The sequence below is a fragment of the Bufo gargarizans genome, chromosome 5 (assembly GCF_014858855.1).
Source record: "Bufo gargarizans isolate SCDJY-AF-19 chromosome 5, ASM1485885v1, whole genome shotgun sequence".
Taxonomy (NCBI): domain Eukaryota; kingdom Metazoa; phylum Chordata; class Amphibia; order Anura; family Bufonidae; genus Bufo; species Bufo gargarizans.
This window is the reverse complement of record NC_058084.1, coordinates 75,979,701-75,995,149: the sequence shown is the minus strand read 5'-3', so window position 1 is coordinate 75,995,149 and position 15,449 is coordinate 75,979,701. Positions and strand designations below refer to the sequence as shown.

Sequence of the window (15,449 nt, the reverse complement as noted above, 5' to 3'; positions counted from 1 at the left end):
GAGCAGAGCAGTGCTCCTCCCGGGTATGCCGGGTGCTGACGCAGGCCCTGGGCCAATACCTACCCAATTTGTATTGTTTTCTTATGTTTTAGGGGTTAATGTTATGTCAGATTAGTGTATATGGTATATAAGTTTGTTCAGCTTATCCTGCTCTGTAACATGCTATCTTCAGAAAGGACATTGGGGGAGATTTATCAAACTTGGTGTAAAGTAGGACTCGCTTAGTTGCAAGGGCTTACCTGTGCATCACCGGACGGGGTGAGTCTACCTTACTAAAGATGGCATCCCGCATGTGTTCACTGGCGAACACTGCGAACTGACCATCACTGCTTGTGACATCACAGCACTATGTATGTTTGTATGTATGTATGGACAGCGAAACCTATCAGCTACACTATATCACTATCTAACTTACACTGACTATCTCCCTCTAACTATCTGTATTATATATATAAACTAAGTAACTAACTATCTAATGTAATGACACAGGAAAGCAGAGAGCACAGCAATGACACTGCTGTCTCTCTCAGATCTGCAAAATACTGCACACAAGGGCTGCTGGGGAGGTTCTTATATAGTAAGGGGTAGGCAACTTTCCTATTGGTTGCTAGGGATGTTGCTAAGCTATGACAGAGACATTGCAGCCTTCTCATTGGCCCACAAGCAAGATGGGAGGTTACTGATGAAAAAAATCTAGAAAATGCAAAATTACGAATATACAGTCAGGTCCATAAATATTGGGATATCAACACAATTCTAACATTTTTGGCTCTGTACACCACCACAATGGATTTGAAATGAAATGAACAAGATGTGCTTTAACTGCAGACTGTCAGCTTTAATTTGAGGGTATTTACATCCAAATCAGGTGAACGGTGCAGGAAGTACAACAGTTTGCATATGTGCCTCCCACTTGTTAAGGGACCAAAAGTAATGGGACAATTGGCTTCAAGCTGTTCCATGGCCAGGTGTGTGTTATTCCCACATTATCCCAATTACAATGAGCAGATAAAAGGTCCAGAGTTAATTTCAAGTGTGCTATTTGCATTTGGAATCTGTTGCTGTCAACTCTCAAGATGAGATCCAAAGAGCTGTCACTATCAGTAAAGCAAGCCATCATTAGGCTGAAAAAACAAAACAAACCCATCAGAGAGATAGCAAAACGCACCGGTGAGCTCAGCAACACCAAAAGACCCAGAAGACTAGGGAAAACAACTGTGGTGGATGACCGAAGAATTTTTTCCCTGGTGAAGAAAATACCCTTCACTACAGTTGGCCAGATCAAGAACACTCTCCAGGAGGTAGGTGTATGTGTGTCAAAGTCAACAATCAAGAGAAGACTTCACCAGAGTGAATACAGAGGGTTCACCACAATATGTAAACCATTGGTGAGCCTCAAAAACAGGAAGGCCAGATTAGAGTTTGCCAAATGACATCTAAAAAAGCCTTCACAGTTCTGGAACAGCATCCTATGGACAGGTGAGACCAAGATCAACTTGTACCAGAGTGATGAGAAGAGAAGAGTATGGAGAAGTAAAAGAACTGCTCATGATCCTAAGTATACCACCTCATCAGTGAAGCATGGTGGTGGTGGTGTCATGGCGTGGCCATGTATGGCTGCCAATGGAACTGGTTCTTTTGTATTTATTGATGATGTGACTGCTGATAAAAGCTTCGGGCAATATTATCTGCTCATATTCAGCCAAATGCTTCAGAACTCACTGGAAGGCGCTTCACAGTGCAGATGGACAATGACCCAAAGCATACTGCAAAAGCAACCAAAGAGTTTTTTTAAGGGAAAGAAGTGGAATGTTATGCAATGGCCAAGTCAATCACCTGACCTGAATCCGATTGAGCATGCATTTCACTTGCTGAAGACAAAACTGAAGGGAAAATGCCCCAAGAACAAGCAGGAACTGAAGACAGTTGCAGTAGAGGCCTGGCAGAACATCACCAGGGATGAAACCCAGCGTCTGGTGATGTCTATGCGCTCCAGACTTCAGGCTGTAATTGACTGCAAAGGATTTGCAACCAAGTATTAAAAATTGAAAGTTTGATCTATGATTATTATTATTATGTCCCATTACTTTTGATCCCTTAACAAGTGGGAGGCACATATGTAATCTGTTGTAATTCCTGCACCGTTCACCTGATTTGGATGTAAATACCCTCAAATTAAATCTGACAGTCTGCAGTTAAAGCACATTTTGTTAGTTTCATTTTAAATCCATTGTGGTGGTGTATAGAGCCAAAAATGTTAGAATTGTGTCGATGTCCCAATATTTATGGACCTGACTGTATATCACTATATTCTAAATATTTGCGAATTCTCAAAGTGCCGATATTCACGATTAATATTTTCTATTTGAATATTCGCGCCCAACACTGATTACAAAGACCATTCTTAGTATAAAGTCCATTGGCACAGAATGGGGCGCATTTATTAAGAGTCCTCCTGCTAAGCCCCGAGCCCTTTTCTTACCACTTCTGAAAAGTGGCAAGAGAAGTAAAAAGTTACAACTCATGCCACAAATGTGACATGCATTATAATTTGCGACTTTTTCACTCCACAATAGTAACATAAAACATGATAAATGGCCCTAGCGACCTTCTTAACATTCTTCTCAGCTAATCTGGTCAAATTTAAGAGGTCGCACCCACCTTAGACCGAGATCTAGCCTCTGTCTCGCTCATCATTTATGCTCAGTCTGTTACATTCTGCTCTAGCTGTTTACACATTAGCATGCCAGTCTATAATAGTATTTGTTTAATTCAGTGCCAGAGGCCCTGGAATGAGTATCGATGTGTTGCAGAGCAACCTGCCATACTATTGCCCAAAGCGTTGTTAGCTTAGCTCCATTTTGTGAATAAAATGCAAGCGTTCTGTGCTGTCAATGCTGAACAGTTCTTGTCTGTTATTACAGGACTGTTATGCTTTGTCAATCATTTTGCACACTTTTCACATATGCTGCTCCGTTTCGCATAGCTTTCTCTCTTGTTATTTCCATATTTCTAACTGCAGCTTTATATACAAACTCTATAAAGGCAAATCAACAGTCTTGAATGCTAAAGGGGGCAAATTTCCATTTCCGCATAAGATGAGCAAGCCACTAAGGCTTGAAATTAAAAACCTCAAATTACAAAAAAAAAAAAAGAAATTTAAAGGGAAATATTTCTAATAACACTTACTAGCCCAATAAAGAAGTGTCTGCTTTTATATAGAACTGCAAGTAAATATATTATGGTATATTATCTTAGCTCAGAGTGTTTATCACCTTGCGCAAAGAATTCAGTCCCAAAGCAAATCACACATTTAGGTTTGCCCCAGCTGCTGTAAACATACACGGTAACTGCACGCACATGTATGATAGCGTCATTATTTGGCTTCTCTTTTTGGCTGATGGATATATTTATAAGCAGTTTTCAAAATGATATTACTTGTATAAATTTCAGAATTTACTGGCGCAGTGATTTTAAGTGTTTTTGTAATACACTTTATTTAAAACTGAAGACAGCTTCTCAGCCTGCCTCTGCTCTCCTTACCTCTATAAATGTCTATAATATAATTTACTAAAGACCTATTGTCAAAAGGGGAAAAACCTCAACAACTTTTATCGTTCTTAAAACAAAATGATCAAACAACCCTTTGCCCCACAGGAAATAAAAGAGGTCATGGGTATAATCCAGTAGATATACAGCAAAGAGGATATAGTCTGCAGAACTATACTGGTCACAAGAAGCAGTAAAGTTCCAGATGTTTCTCCTTATGATTCTCCCTCGGGGGTGTTGGCCTCAGTGTTAACGCCTCTCTTCACTGGGATCCATGTGTAAGTGTCTCACTCTCCAGACAACCAATTTCCTTAAATACCTGAGTGGGTGCATTTTAGGCAGTTACAAGCAGAGAAGACTACATTCATTATTCAGGGCACCACAGGGAGCCTCTCCAGCATCCAGAGAATAGATGTGCAGCCCAGAAGGTGTACAGTGTCTCCATTGTCCAGTTTCCACGGGAGGTCATTAAGAGGTCCTAGATCGCTAGAGTGTAGACAAGCTAGCCAAGCTGAATCAATAGTCTCCCCCCACTGGGTTACTGTCCAAGCTGTGGCAGACTAGCAGTCAATACGCATCACACGCAAAAGACCACACTCACTAAAAAACAGCATGAATGTGAAAACCTGGTAAAATTATAAACAAACTTTACACCTATGATTTTAACAAGCTTCCTGCCTATATAACTTTATGCTAGTGCTGATTGATGACAGCCTCATCTGTCTCCACCTGTCTATCACATCCCTGCTTAGTTAGTAAGCTCTAGGCAGATAAATGAGAACAGGTCTGCAGCGATCAGTGCTGACAGTAAGTGTACCTTGTGCATCTGTGTCAGCGCTGATCGCTGTCGCTCCATTCTGCTCTGTCTGCCCAGCGCTTTATAACTAACAGGGACTTGCCAAGAAGATAGAGGAGATTGTGGCTGTAGCGATCAGCACTGGCAGTAAGTACACACGAACACAGTACACTTACTGTCAGCACTGAGCGCTGCAGCCCCATTCTCCTCTGTATGCCTGGAAAGTCCCAGGTTAAAATCACAGAAAATAATGCACTAAAACAGTAGATGCAAATGAATATATGTACTAAGCCCTCACTGTAATGATAAAATCTGAGACTCTCAGCCAATACAGTCAGGTCCATAAATATTGGGACAGCGACACAATTCTAACATTTTTGGCTCTATACACCACCACAATGGATTTGAAATGAAACAAACAAGATCTGCTTTAACTGCAGACTGTCAGCTTTAATTTGAGGGTATTTATGGACCTGACTGTATATTTTGATCAAAACACATCTTGGCCCACCTACCCAGCGCCACGGTGGTCTTAGGTCAGGTAGGTCCTACTCTATACCTACCTATGCAGTTGTGCATCTACATTCAGGAGAGCAGACCCTGCACATATAGTGTGCTGCTCCTAGTTACCTCTGTGTGCATCCAGCAACCAAAGAGAGGAGGAGCACGCACAGCTATGTGTACCTCCTAATCAAGGTCGCCTATTAGATCGGTGGGGCAAATGTGCACATGAATACTACTCCCAGGTTAGTTAACAAGCAAATCCCAGGTTAATTAACAAACACTCATCTGACAGAGGGGTGTAGGCTGCAGTGATCAGCACTGACCCAGAAGACAAACCAATTTGAAGCAGTGTTTTCAATTCTTATGGACAGGGGCATATCTATAAGGGGGGGGCAGAGGTAGCAGTTGCTGAAGGGTCCAAAGACCCTTGTGCCACATAAGAAGACACTGGTATTATAGAAAGTGCATGCTAGTCAAGTTACACCTCTGGCTGAAGGGAAGGGATTAGGTCAAGAATTTGCCGTTTCAATTGTTGCCTCAGGCAGCACAAAGTTTAGGTACTGAGGAAAGGGGAGTCCAAGCTGAACTCTTGCACGAGGGCCCAGGAGCCTTTAGCTACGCCCAAGCTCATGGAGTTGATTTAATTTAACCTTTATTATTCTGATGTCTTAAGATTTTTGAATCACAACACACAGAGTACATATACTTTCTGAAAGACTACAGAATTTACTTTATACTTCTATTATTAGCATCCTTTTAGAGGAAACACCAAAAAAATTGAATAAATGTCTGTGTGCTTGTTTATCCACAGGTATCTGAGATGTTACTACTTTGCAGTACGGACTTTGATCACAATAGGTGGCCTTGCAGAACCTCAAACATTATTTGAAATACTTTTCCAGCTCTTAAATTATTTTTCTGGGGTCTTCGTCTTTTCAAGTTTAATTGGACAGGTAAAAAAATTGATAAATACTACTAGCATTGTAGCCAACATGTAAGTCCCGATGAATATATAATCTATGGAAATTAATTCATGTAAAAATAATTAGCTTGAAGCAGTGCAGCCCAATCCTGGCCTCGAAGAAGCTCTGGAACCTCTGGAGATCAGTCATTGATCAAGAGAGTTATTTGGATTTGCTTGAAAGGAATTTGTTTTCCCCGGTGGTACTTTCACACTTGCGGCAGAGGATCCCAGCAGGGAGTTCCAGATGCGGATCCGTCTGACAAATGCATTAAAATGCCGGATCCGTCTCTCCAGTGTCATCCGGAAAAACGGATCTGGTATAAAAAAAAAAATTGCAAAGCCGAATACGTTTTGCTGGAACACTTAATGCTGGATCCGGAACTAAAAACTTCAATGTAAATTAATGCTGGATCCGGCATTCCGGCAAGTGTTCAGTCTTTTTGGACGGAGATAAAACTGCAGCATGCCTGGAAAGCCAAAAAGACTGACCTGAAGACATCATGATGCATCCTGAACAGATTGCTCTCCATTCAGAAGGCATGGGGATAAAACTGATCCGTTCTTTTCCGGTATTAAGCCCCTAGGATGGAACTCAATGCTGGAAAAGAATAACGCTAGTGTGAAAGTACCCTAAGATGAGGAAATTTGGCTTCCACCTCATAGGGTTTTTTGCCTTTCTCTGGATCAACGCTGCAGGATAACAGGCTGGACTGGATAGACCATGTCTGTTTTTTCTTTTTAAAATCTGTTTATTGTTTTCAAAGTAAGGGAGAATAAACAGTGCATTACGAAGCCTTATAAATCATGTTACTTTGTCTTCAGGATTTCCTACAGAAAAACATGTGCTAGTTATTGACATAATGGCACTTATTAAACCACATATATAAACTTACAGGGGTTCTCAAGGAATTATTTAAAATGGGTGCAAACAACCTGCCCTAGAATGTGAGCAGGACTTTGCCATTTTAAATCATTCCCGGAAAACCCCTTTATGGGAATGGTCTTTTTTTTTTTTTTAGGGCAGACTTGGTTACACACTGACTAAAAGAGGCTGTCTGTTATTTTATAGTATTTTTTTGTATTTTTTGTGAGTATTTAAGAAGGTCAAAGGCCGTTTTCTTTTGGGATTGTCGGTGATCAACTGTATCTGTGGGGTGATCAACTGTATCTGTGGGTAAACTTACTTGCAACACGTCCTTTCTATCTGCTCTCTGACATGTCTAATAAATGAGGAGGCTTAAAGGTAGTCTGTCACCTCAAAAATGTATTTTAAAGTAAACATACTACCATATAGGGTAGGTGTCCCTAACCCCTAACCCTTTTTTTGTAAAAATTCAGTTCTATAATCCTGAGATCAAGTGGATAAGGTGAGTTAAAAGCAACATTTATGTTAAAAGGGAAAATAATACCATCTGCACAACACCGAACCCAAACCCAAACTTCTGTGAAGAAGTTCGGGTCTGGGTACCACATTCAGTTTTTTATCACGCGCGTGCAAAACGCATTGCACCCGCACGATAAAAACTTTTACTGCAACGCAATTGCAGTAAAAACTGACTGAAATTATGTGCGCACTGACGCGGGTTTCCCACAATGCACCAGGACACATCCGGAGAAAATCCAGGATGCTCGTCTGAAAGAGGCCTTAGGGTCAAATTTTTTGCGTAATGAGATGACTGTTTAATTGGTACAATTTTGGGGTGCTTATGACTTTTTTATCGCTTGCTATTGCACTTTTTGTGTTGTAAGGTGACAAAAAAATAGCTTTTTCGACACAGTTTTTGTCTTATTTTTTTTTACAGTGTTCATCTGAGGCGTTAGGTCATGTAATATTTTTAAAGAGCAGGTCTTTACGGACGTGGCAATACCTAATATATATACTTTTTATTTATTTATTTCAGTTTTATTCAATAATATCATTTTTGAAACAAAAAAATCATGTTTTAGTGCCCCATAGTCTGAGAGCCATAGTTTTTTTATTTTTTGGGTGATTGTCTTAGGTAGGGTATCATTTTTGCGGGATAAGATGACGGTTTGATTGGAAAATACTTTGGGGTGTGTATGACTTTTTTATCGCTGGCTATTACACTTTTATGATGTAAGGTGACAAAAAATTGCTTTTTTGACCTCGTTTTCATTTTATATTTTTTACAGTGTTGTCCTGAGGGCTTAGGTCATGTGGTATTTTAAAAGAGCAGGTTGTTATGGACGCCGCAATACCTAATATTTTTTTTTGCATTTAACACAATAAAAATATTTGTAAAACAAAAAACACATGTTTTAGTGTCTCCATATTCTGAGAGTTTATAATTTTTTGGGGCGATTGTCTTAGGTCGCAGCTCATTATTTGGGGGATGAGGTGCCCGTTAGATTGGTACTATTTTGGGGTGTATATGACTTTTTGATCACTTGGTGTTGCACTTTTAGTGATTTTGTTTAGCACAGTTCTTTTTTTTTTTTTACAGTGTTCACTGAGAGGCTAGGTCATGTGATGTTTTTATAGAGCCGGTAGATACGGACGTGGCGATACATAATATGAGTACTTTTCTTTTTTTCCCTATTTTTTCCAAATTTGTATTTTTTTACTTTATTTTGGGAAAGGGCGCTTTTTTTTACTTGAACCTTTATCTTAACTTCTTTTTTCACTTTATTTTTTGTCCCACTATGGGACTTCAACATTTAAGGGTCTGATCCCTGTTTCAATACAGCACAATACATTTGTATTTAGTGTTGATCGCGAACATTCTAATCGCAAATTTTTATTGTGAATATTGACACTTTGAGAATTCGCAATTATCTAGAATATAGTGCTATATCTTCGTAATCGTGAATATTCTAGATTTTTTTTCCCATCAGTACTCATGATTCCTCACTGCTTCTTGGTAGTGGGCCAATGAGAACGCTGCAATATCTTTGACTTTAGGAGTAGTGTTGATCACGAATTTTCCGATTACCAATTTTTGCTATCAAGAAAATAATGACTGGAGATCACAAATTCTCGAATTCGCAAATATATGACAAATATTCTCCCAAATATTCGTGACACATTGCAAATTCGAATGTTGCCCCTGCTGCTCATCACAGTTTGTATTGTGCTGTATAGAACTGTCAGTATCTTACATTGTAAGACGCTAACAGTTGCCTAGGAGACCCAGCCCTGGGGCTGGATCTGCTGGGCTTCCGTAGCTGGCAATCCCGATGCCTGTTCAAGGCAACGGGGCTGTCATAGAAACCATCAGGTCCCCGTCACCGCAGCACGGGGACCCGATAGGGATGTACAAGCTGCTGCAAACCCTCTGTATGCCGCGGTCAGCGTAACCGTGGCGTACAGGGGGTTAATCCGCCAGCATTAGTGTTTTCACAGATGCTGGCAGATACAGCAGGGGCTGTAATTGTTGAAATTTTCTTATTGGTACAAGGGAAATATCAAATTCTGATTAACCTGATTTCTTTTCTTTTTAGAAGGAAAGCTAATTAGCATGCATATCTGTGGGTTTCTCTGAGAGATATGAAAATTAGCTTTCTTTCCAAACTGAAAAGAAAGCTAAGCCTCCCTGATGCAACCAGATGCTGATATGCTGATTTCCATATATTTTTACCAGAAACCCAGAGGAGCATTGCCTAGCCTATAATACTCCTCACTAGGGGCATACATAGAAATCACTGGGCCACATAGCAAAATCTTAATTGGGCCCCTATGCCCCATTCATAGCCCCTACCACTACCTATTCCTGGCCAGTATATATAGCAGTGTACTGATATGTGAGGTATGAGGTATAAATTATGGCTTGTACCTCACATATCAGTACACTGCTGTATATTCTATATACCTGTACACACCAGGGCCGGACTGGGACAAAAAATAGGCCCGGGCATTTTTGACTGAGCAGCCCAATCACATGACCCCCAACAGGCGCCACCCCCTTGCGGTCTAGGGGCAGACCCAAACCCGGAAGCACAATTGAGGGGCAGGGCCAGCCACCAGTAAGATAGGAAGGCTTCAGCCAACACACAAGCTTTGCAACAATATAGGAAGCTACAGAAAAGTCTTATAATATCCTCAGTGGATCTCAACCTCCCCATCCTCCACACCCTGTACAGGTCAGTGCCCCCGAAATTGCACTCACAGTTCTCCAGCAACTCTGGCAAATACCACCTATTCCGTACAGGGTGGGTTTACATCTGCGTTATGCCATTCCGTTATAGGTTCCGTTTCAAACTGAATATAACGGAATGGCCAGATGGAATGCAAAACGTCCGTTGCTTCTTTCCTGATCTGTTCCGTTTTTTGCGGAACAGATCTGGACCAGTTCTGTACCCATTCATTTTCAATGGGTCCTGAAAAAAAAAATCAGACATTGAGCTGTCCGATTTTTTTCAGGACCCATTGAAAATGAATGGGTCCAGATCTGTTCCGCAAAAAACTTAACAGATCAGGAAAGAAACAACGGACGTGTGAATGGACCCTAAGAGACATTCCGTTTTGCTCTGTCCTAATAGAAGTTTATGAGAAAGCATAACGGATCAGTCTGGGTCCCCTTATGCAAGACGGAAAACAAAGTCCTGTCTTTGTTTTCCGTCTTGCATAACAGGAACCAGATGTATCCGTTTTGATTCCCATAGACTTTTAAGAGGACGGAGAGCAAACGGAATGCCTCTTGCAGAGTCTGCACTGTACGAGAGAGAGAGAGCAGTGGCTGTGAAGGGAAAAGTTCCAGAGCACAATGACAGCCCCAGAGCCTTTCTGCTGCCTGACCAACCGTATGCTGCCACAGCGTCAGCCTGCAGGACATCAGAGAGGCCTGGGGTCCACATTATAGCACCACTACATTTACTTATTATCAAAAAGCATCATACATAACCAAGCAAAAGCCAGAATATAATAAAAGACAAAAACATTAAACTACATTTATAATAAAACAATTTACTTACAAAAGAAGCTATTCAGTCGTCTGCTGTGCTGTCCTCTGCTTGCTTCCACTGATTATGTGCCCTCCTTTCTGTCTCTCCTCAGTGCGCAGGCGCACTGTTATGGGGGATCTGTGGATGACACACTGTTATGGGGGATCTGTGGATGACAGTATGACACACTGTTATGGGGGACCTGTGGATGACACACTGTTATGGGGGATCTGTGGATGACACACTGTTATGGGGGGGATCTGTGGATGACACACTGTTATGGGGGATCTGTGGATGACACACTGTTATGGGGGATCTGTGGATGACACACTGTAATGGGGGACCTGTGGATGGCACACTGTTATGGGGGACCTGTGGATGGCACTGTTATGGGGGACCTGTGGATGACACACTGTAATGGGGGACCTGTGGATGGCACACTGTTATGGGGGACCTGTGGATGGCACTGTTATGGGGGACCTGTGGATGACACACTGTTATGGGGGACCTGTGGATAACACACTGTTATGGGGGACCTGTGGATGACACACTGTTATGGGGGACCTGTGGATGACACACTGTTATGGGGACCTGTGGATGACACACTGTTATGGGGGCATCTGTGGATGACGTACTGTTATGGGGGATCTGTGAATGACACTATTATGGGGGCATCAGTGGATGACGCACTCAACACTCAAGTGTTATGGGCATCAGTAGCTCACTTACATAAGTTACTATCTAATAATCTATCACTATCATCACTAACTTACTGCCTTGGACAGTCAGTGGGCAGGCGGCAGCTGGTGGGTGGCTCCAGTCCCGCTCTTCAAGTTCAAACTAGGCGGCCGGCGGCAGCGTAACGTGACGTGACGTCACTCACTACGTAACGCCGCACGCGCATGCTCCTCCCACTTTATTAATGAAGGCGGAGCAGTCGCGTGACGTCGGAGTGAGCGACGTTACGCTGCCGGCCGCCGGAAGATGGGAGGCAGAGCACAGAGGCGGAGCACAGGAGGCGGAGCACAGGAGGCGGACTCAGTCTCACACAGTCAGTATCTCTATGTGTCTGTCTTCTTTGTGTCACAGTGGGCGGCCGGGGCTGGCAGGAGGCGGAGCAGTCACAGTGACAGGGGTGTGATTAGGCCATACCCGGCCGGCAGTCACGGCACACCCACTCGAGCCCTGAGGCGGCCCGGCCCACCGGGCAAATGCCCGGTCTGCCCTATGGCCAGTCCGGCCCTGGTACACACTGCATGTATAATACCTTATACCTTACATATCAGTACACTATTGTATAATATATATATCTGTACACACTGCATTACACTACACACTTTACATCCGGTGGAGTGAGAAGCTCTGTTTTCTTTTCCTTTTGGAAGGCAAACAGGTTTGGATATTTTCCAGATTAGTATTATATGTTGGCTGACCAAGAACTTTTCTTATCCTTAGTTTGTATACAGTGTGTGTATATATATATATATATATATATATATATACACACAGTAAAAAATGCCATCTGTAGTACAGTATACTGTATCGCACAAGGTAGGCTTAAATACTCGTCTCACCAGACAATATCCAGAAAGATTTTATTAGTTAACATTAGATTGTAGCTCACGTGATAACATTAGATACAGATCAGCAAATTAATTCTCTGTAAGAGCAAGACAGCCAAAGCATAACACTCCTCTGAGAGGGAGCAAATCATGTGCAAATCAGTTTTCCTTCCAAAATAAAAGAAAGTTGAGCACATCACTCTACTAGATATAAACAGCTCTTTCAGAGTGTATGCCCTTTAGTTGAGCAGAAACAAATTGGCTTAGTTAGCTGAAAGACCTTTCTTGGAGTCTGGGGAGGGGCACTCTTTCTCCTTATGAAGAGTACCTAGTATGTGTGAAGAGTATTGTACACTAGGCAACTCTACTCTGGGTTTCTGGGAAAAATATATGCAAATAAGCATATCTTACAGCTGGAGGCATCAGAGAGGCTTATCTTTCTTTTCCTTTTTCAAGGGGCGTATATAGCTGTACCCACAGACCATCTTGCATATACCCTAGGTAATGGAGATAAAATGCACTTCACCTGTGCGCGGACCAATAGTTGTACACTGGGCAGAACATGGCAGAGCCTGGGAGAATCAGCGATGGTCGCGTCATCCCGCGAGATAACGCGAAGATGACATCAGCCGTCACATGACCCATTAGAGCCGGGTTACAGAGAAAGTTGCGCGAGTCGACACAAATCGCGCGAGGCAAAGAAAACGAGATTGCAGATCACATTGCGATCACATGATCACACGCCATTTCCTAATGTGAGGATTACTATCTCACCATGATGACCGGCAATGCCACAAGCCTACCATCTCACCACGGCAACCCAAAAGCCATACCATCCGCACCTAATACTATCCCCAACTATTTATCAGTAGAAAGGGGAGGCAGAATACTCCATAACAGAGTTTAGGCGATATTACAACGGATCCATAAGACAAACAGCAAAATCACATGACGATATGATTATATTAATAATATAAAATAATAAATATGGCGCTAAATAAGCGCAATAAAAAGTGCTGAGTGCATGATAAATACATACTAATTATCCTAAATATGATCGAACATACTAAGCAGCATAGCCACATAACCGTATGGCTGTGATATTGTACCCATAAATATACATATAACGCATAGAAAGCGCAATAAAAGTGCTGAATACATGATAAGTACAGAATATTTGCCCTCCATATTGAATGTGATCAAACTCAATAAATATATAAAATAAGAGATATTTAGATGATAATAACCTAAAAAAATCGTTTAAACACTTCCTATAGTAAATGAACAAAAAATTGATGGTGAAAAACCAAGAAAAAGAAAAAAAAGAGTGATAAAGTGCAAGTGCAAAATAAAGTGTCATGCAGTGACTAAAGTTAATATATTACAATATAAAAACACATAATCGTCATACTGTTCTTAAAGGTACATATATCTCATGATTCTATACAGACAAATAAAATAAACAAATTAATTGCCAGCTAAAAAATCACAAGTTATGATAACTGAAAAATAGAAAGTCCCCTAAGTAAATATCCAAAGAGAAAACTCCCTAAATAACTACGGGTATCTCCAACAATAAGCGCTTGTCCATACTCCTGTGACCCTTCCAAAATACGGGTATACGTGCACCTTCCAGACAACCTAAAACGTATACGTGGTCAGAGGGTACTGAATACCATATGTGTATAACCTGTTAAAAAATAGATAAAGAACAGTGTTACTATAAAATACCAGTTAAAAACAACATAAATTGGCAACTGGTTCGAAACCCGGACCATAGATACTAAGTTATAGTATCTTTTTAGTTTTAATATATTTTTAATATTTTTCAGTTATCATAACTGGTGATTTTTTAGCTGGCAATTAATTTTTTATTTTTAGTTGTCTGTATAGAATCATGAGATATATGTACCTTTAAGAACAGTATGACGGCTATGTGTATTTTTTTGCTTTTCACCTGTGACCTTTGAGGTGCTTCCTTCCTGTTTTGTGTGCATAAATACTTAGTGCTAGCTACATTGTTTTACTGTATAACAATGAGGAGGAATAGATCAGTCCAGTCCTGATTATTATTATTATACTGTAATAAATCACTCAAGAAGAAGCCGCCTTTGACCTTCTTGTTTGACATTACTGATTCTTATATACCGGAACCGCACGATCCCTGGTTTTATGTCTGACTGTAGTCATACCTACAGGGATGCTTTGCTCCTAGCACAACCCCACAAGGAGAGCACATATCATTGTGCATTGTCCCACAAACTATATGGGGTAACACCCTATGTTGCGCCATTATTTTTTTTTCTCTCTGTTCTGATATAGGGCAATCACCCTAAAAGAGCTGTTTGCAGATGAGATGATGGTTTAGCTATTATCAAAGTTATGCTTTAAGCCCATTATAAAAGGCTGAACATTGAGCTTGTGTTAGCTACATTACATCTGGTGGTATGAGATGCTAAGTTTTCTTTTCCTTTTGAAAAGAAAACCGATTTGCACATTTCTTTCTCCAGAGTTGTGTTGTACGGTGGCTCACCTATTTATTCTCTCTCTGTGATTCTCCATTACTGAATAACAAATAAATCAGATTCAGACGAATACAGGTCAAATTCTGAATTGATAGAATAGAGTCGCTCATCTCTAGAATGTGTACAGTACATATTTGTGTGAAAAGGGTCTAAGACTAATAGTATTGGATTAAGGACTGAGAGATCAGGTGTCTGTTCCCATTTAATTCAGTTAATGGGTATCAAAAACCTATTCATTCCACTTTGGGGGGCTCCATTCCCAATATACAGTCAGGTCCATAAATACTGGGACATCGAAACAATTCAAATTTTTTGGCTCTATACACCACCACAATAGATTTTAAATGAAACTAACAAGATGTGCTTTAACTGCAGACTGTCAGCTTTAATTTGAGGGTATTTACATCCAAATCAGGTGAACGGTGTAGGAATTTTAACAGTTTGTATATGTGCCTCCCACTTGTTAAGGGACCAAAAGTAATGGGACAATTGGCTTCTCAGCTGTTCCATGGCCAGGTGTGTGTTATTCCCTCATTATCCCAATTACAATGAGCAGAAAAAAGGTCCAGAGTTAATTTCCAGTGTGCTTTTTGCATTTGGAATCTGTTGCTGTCAACTCTCAAGATGAGATCCAAAGAACAAAGTTA

The 15,449-nt window shown here is 41.0% G+C and overlaps 1 protein-coding gene across 1 annotated transcript in view; it reads left to right on the top strand.

Moving 5' to 3' along the window:
- Positions 1–15,449, top strand: part of CNGB3 (cyclic nucleotide gated channel subunit beta 3) — a 181,738-nt gene that overhangs the window by 71,854 nt on the left and 94,435 nt on the right. The window contains exon 11 of the mRNA XM_044295380.1: positions 5,661–5,802. Within this exon, the coding sequence (XP_044151315.1) occupies positions 5,661–5,802 (142 nt within the window). The remainder of the gene's footprint in view (positions 1–5,660; positions 5,803–15,449) is intronic.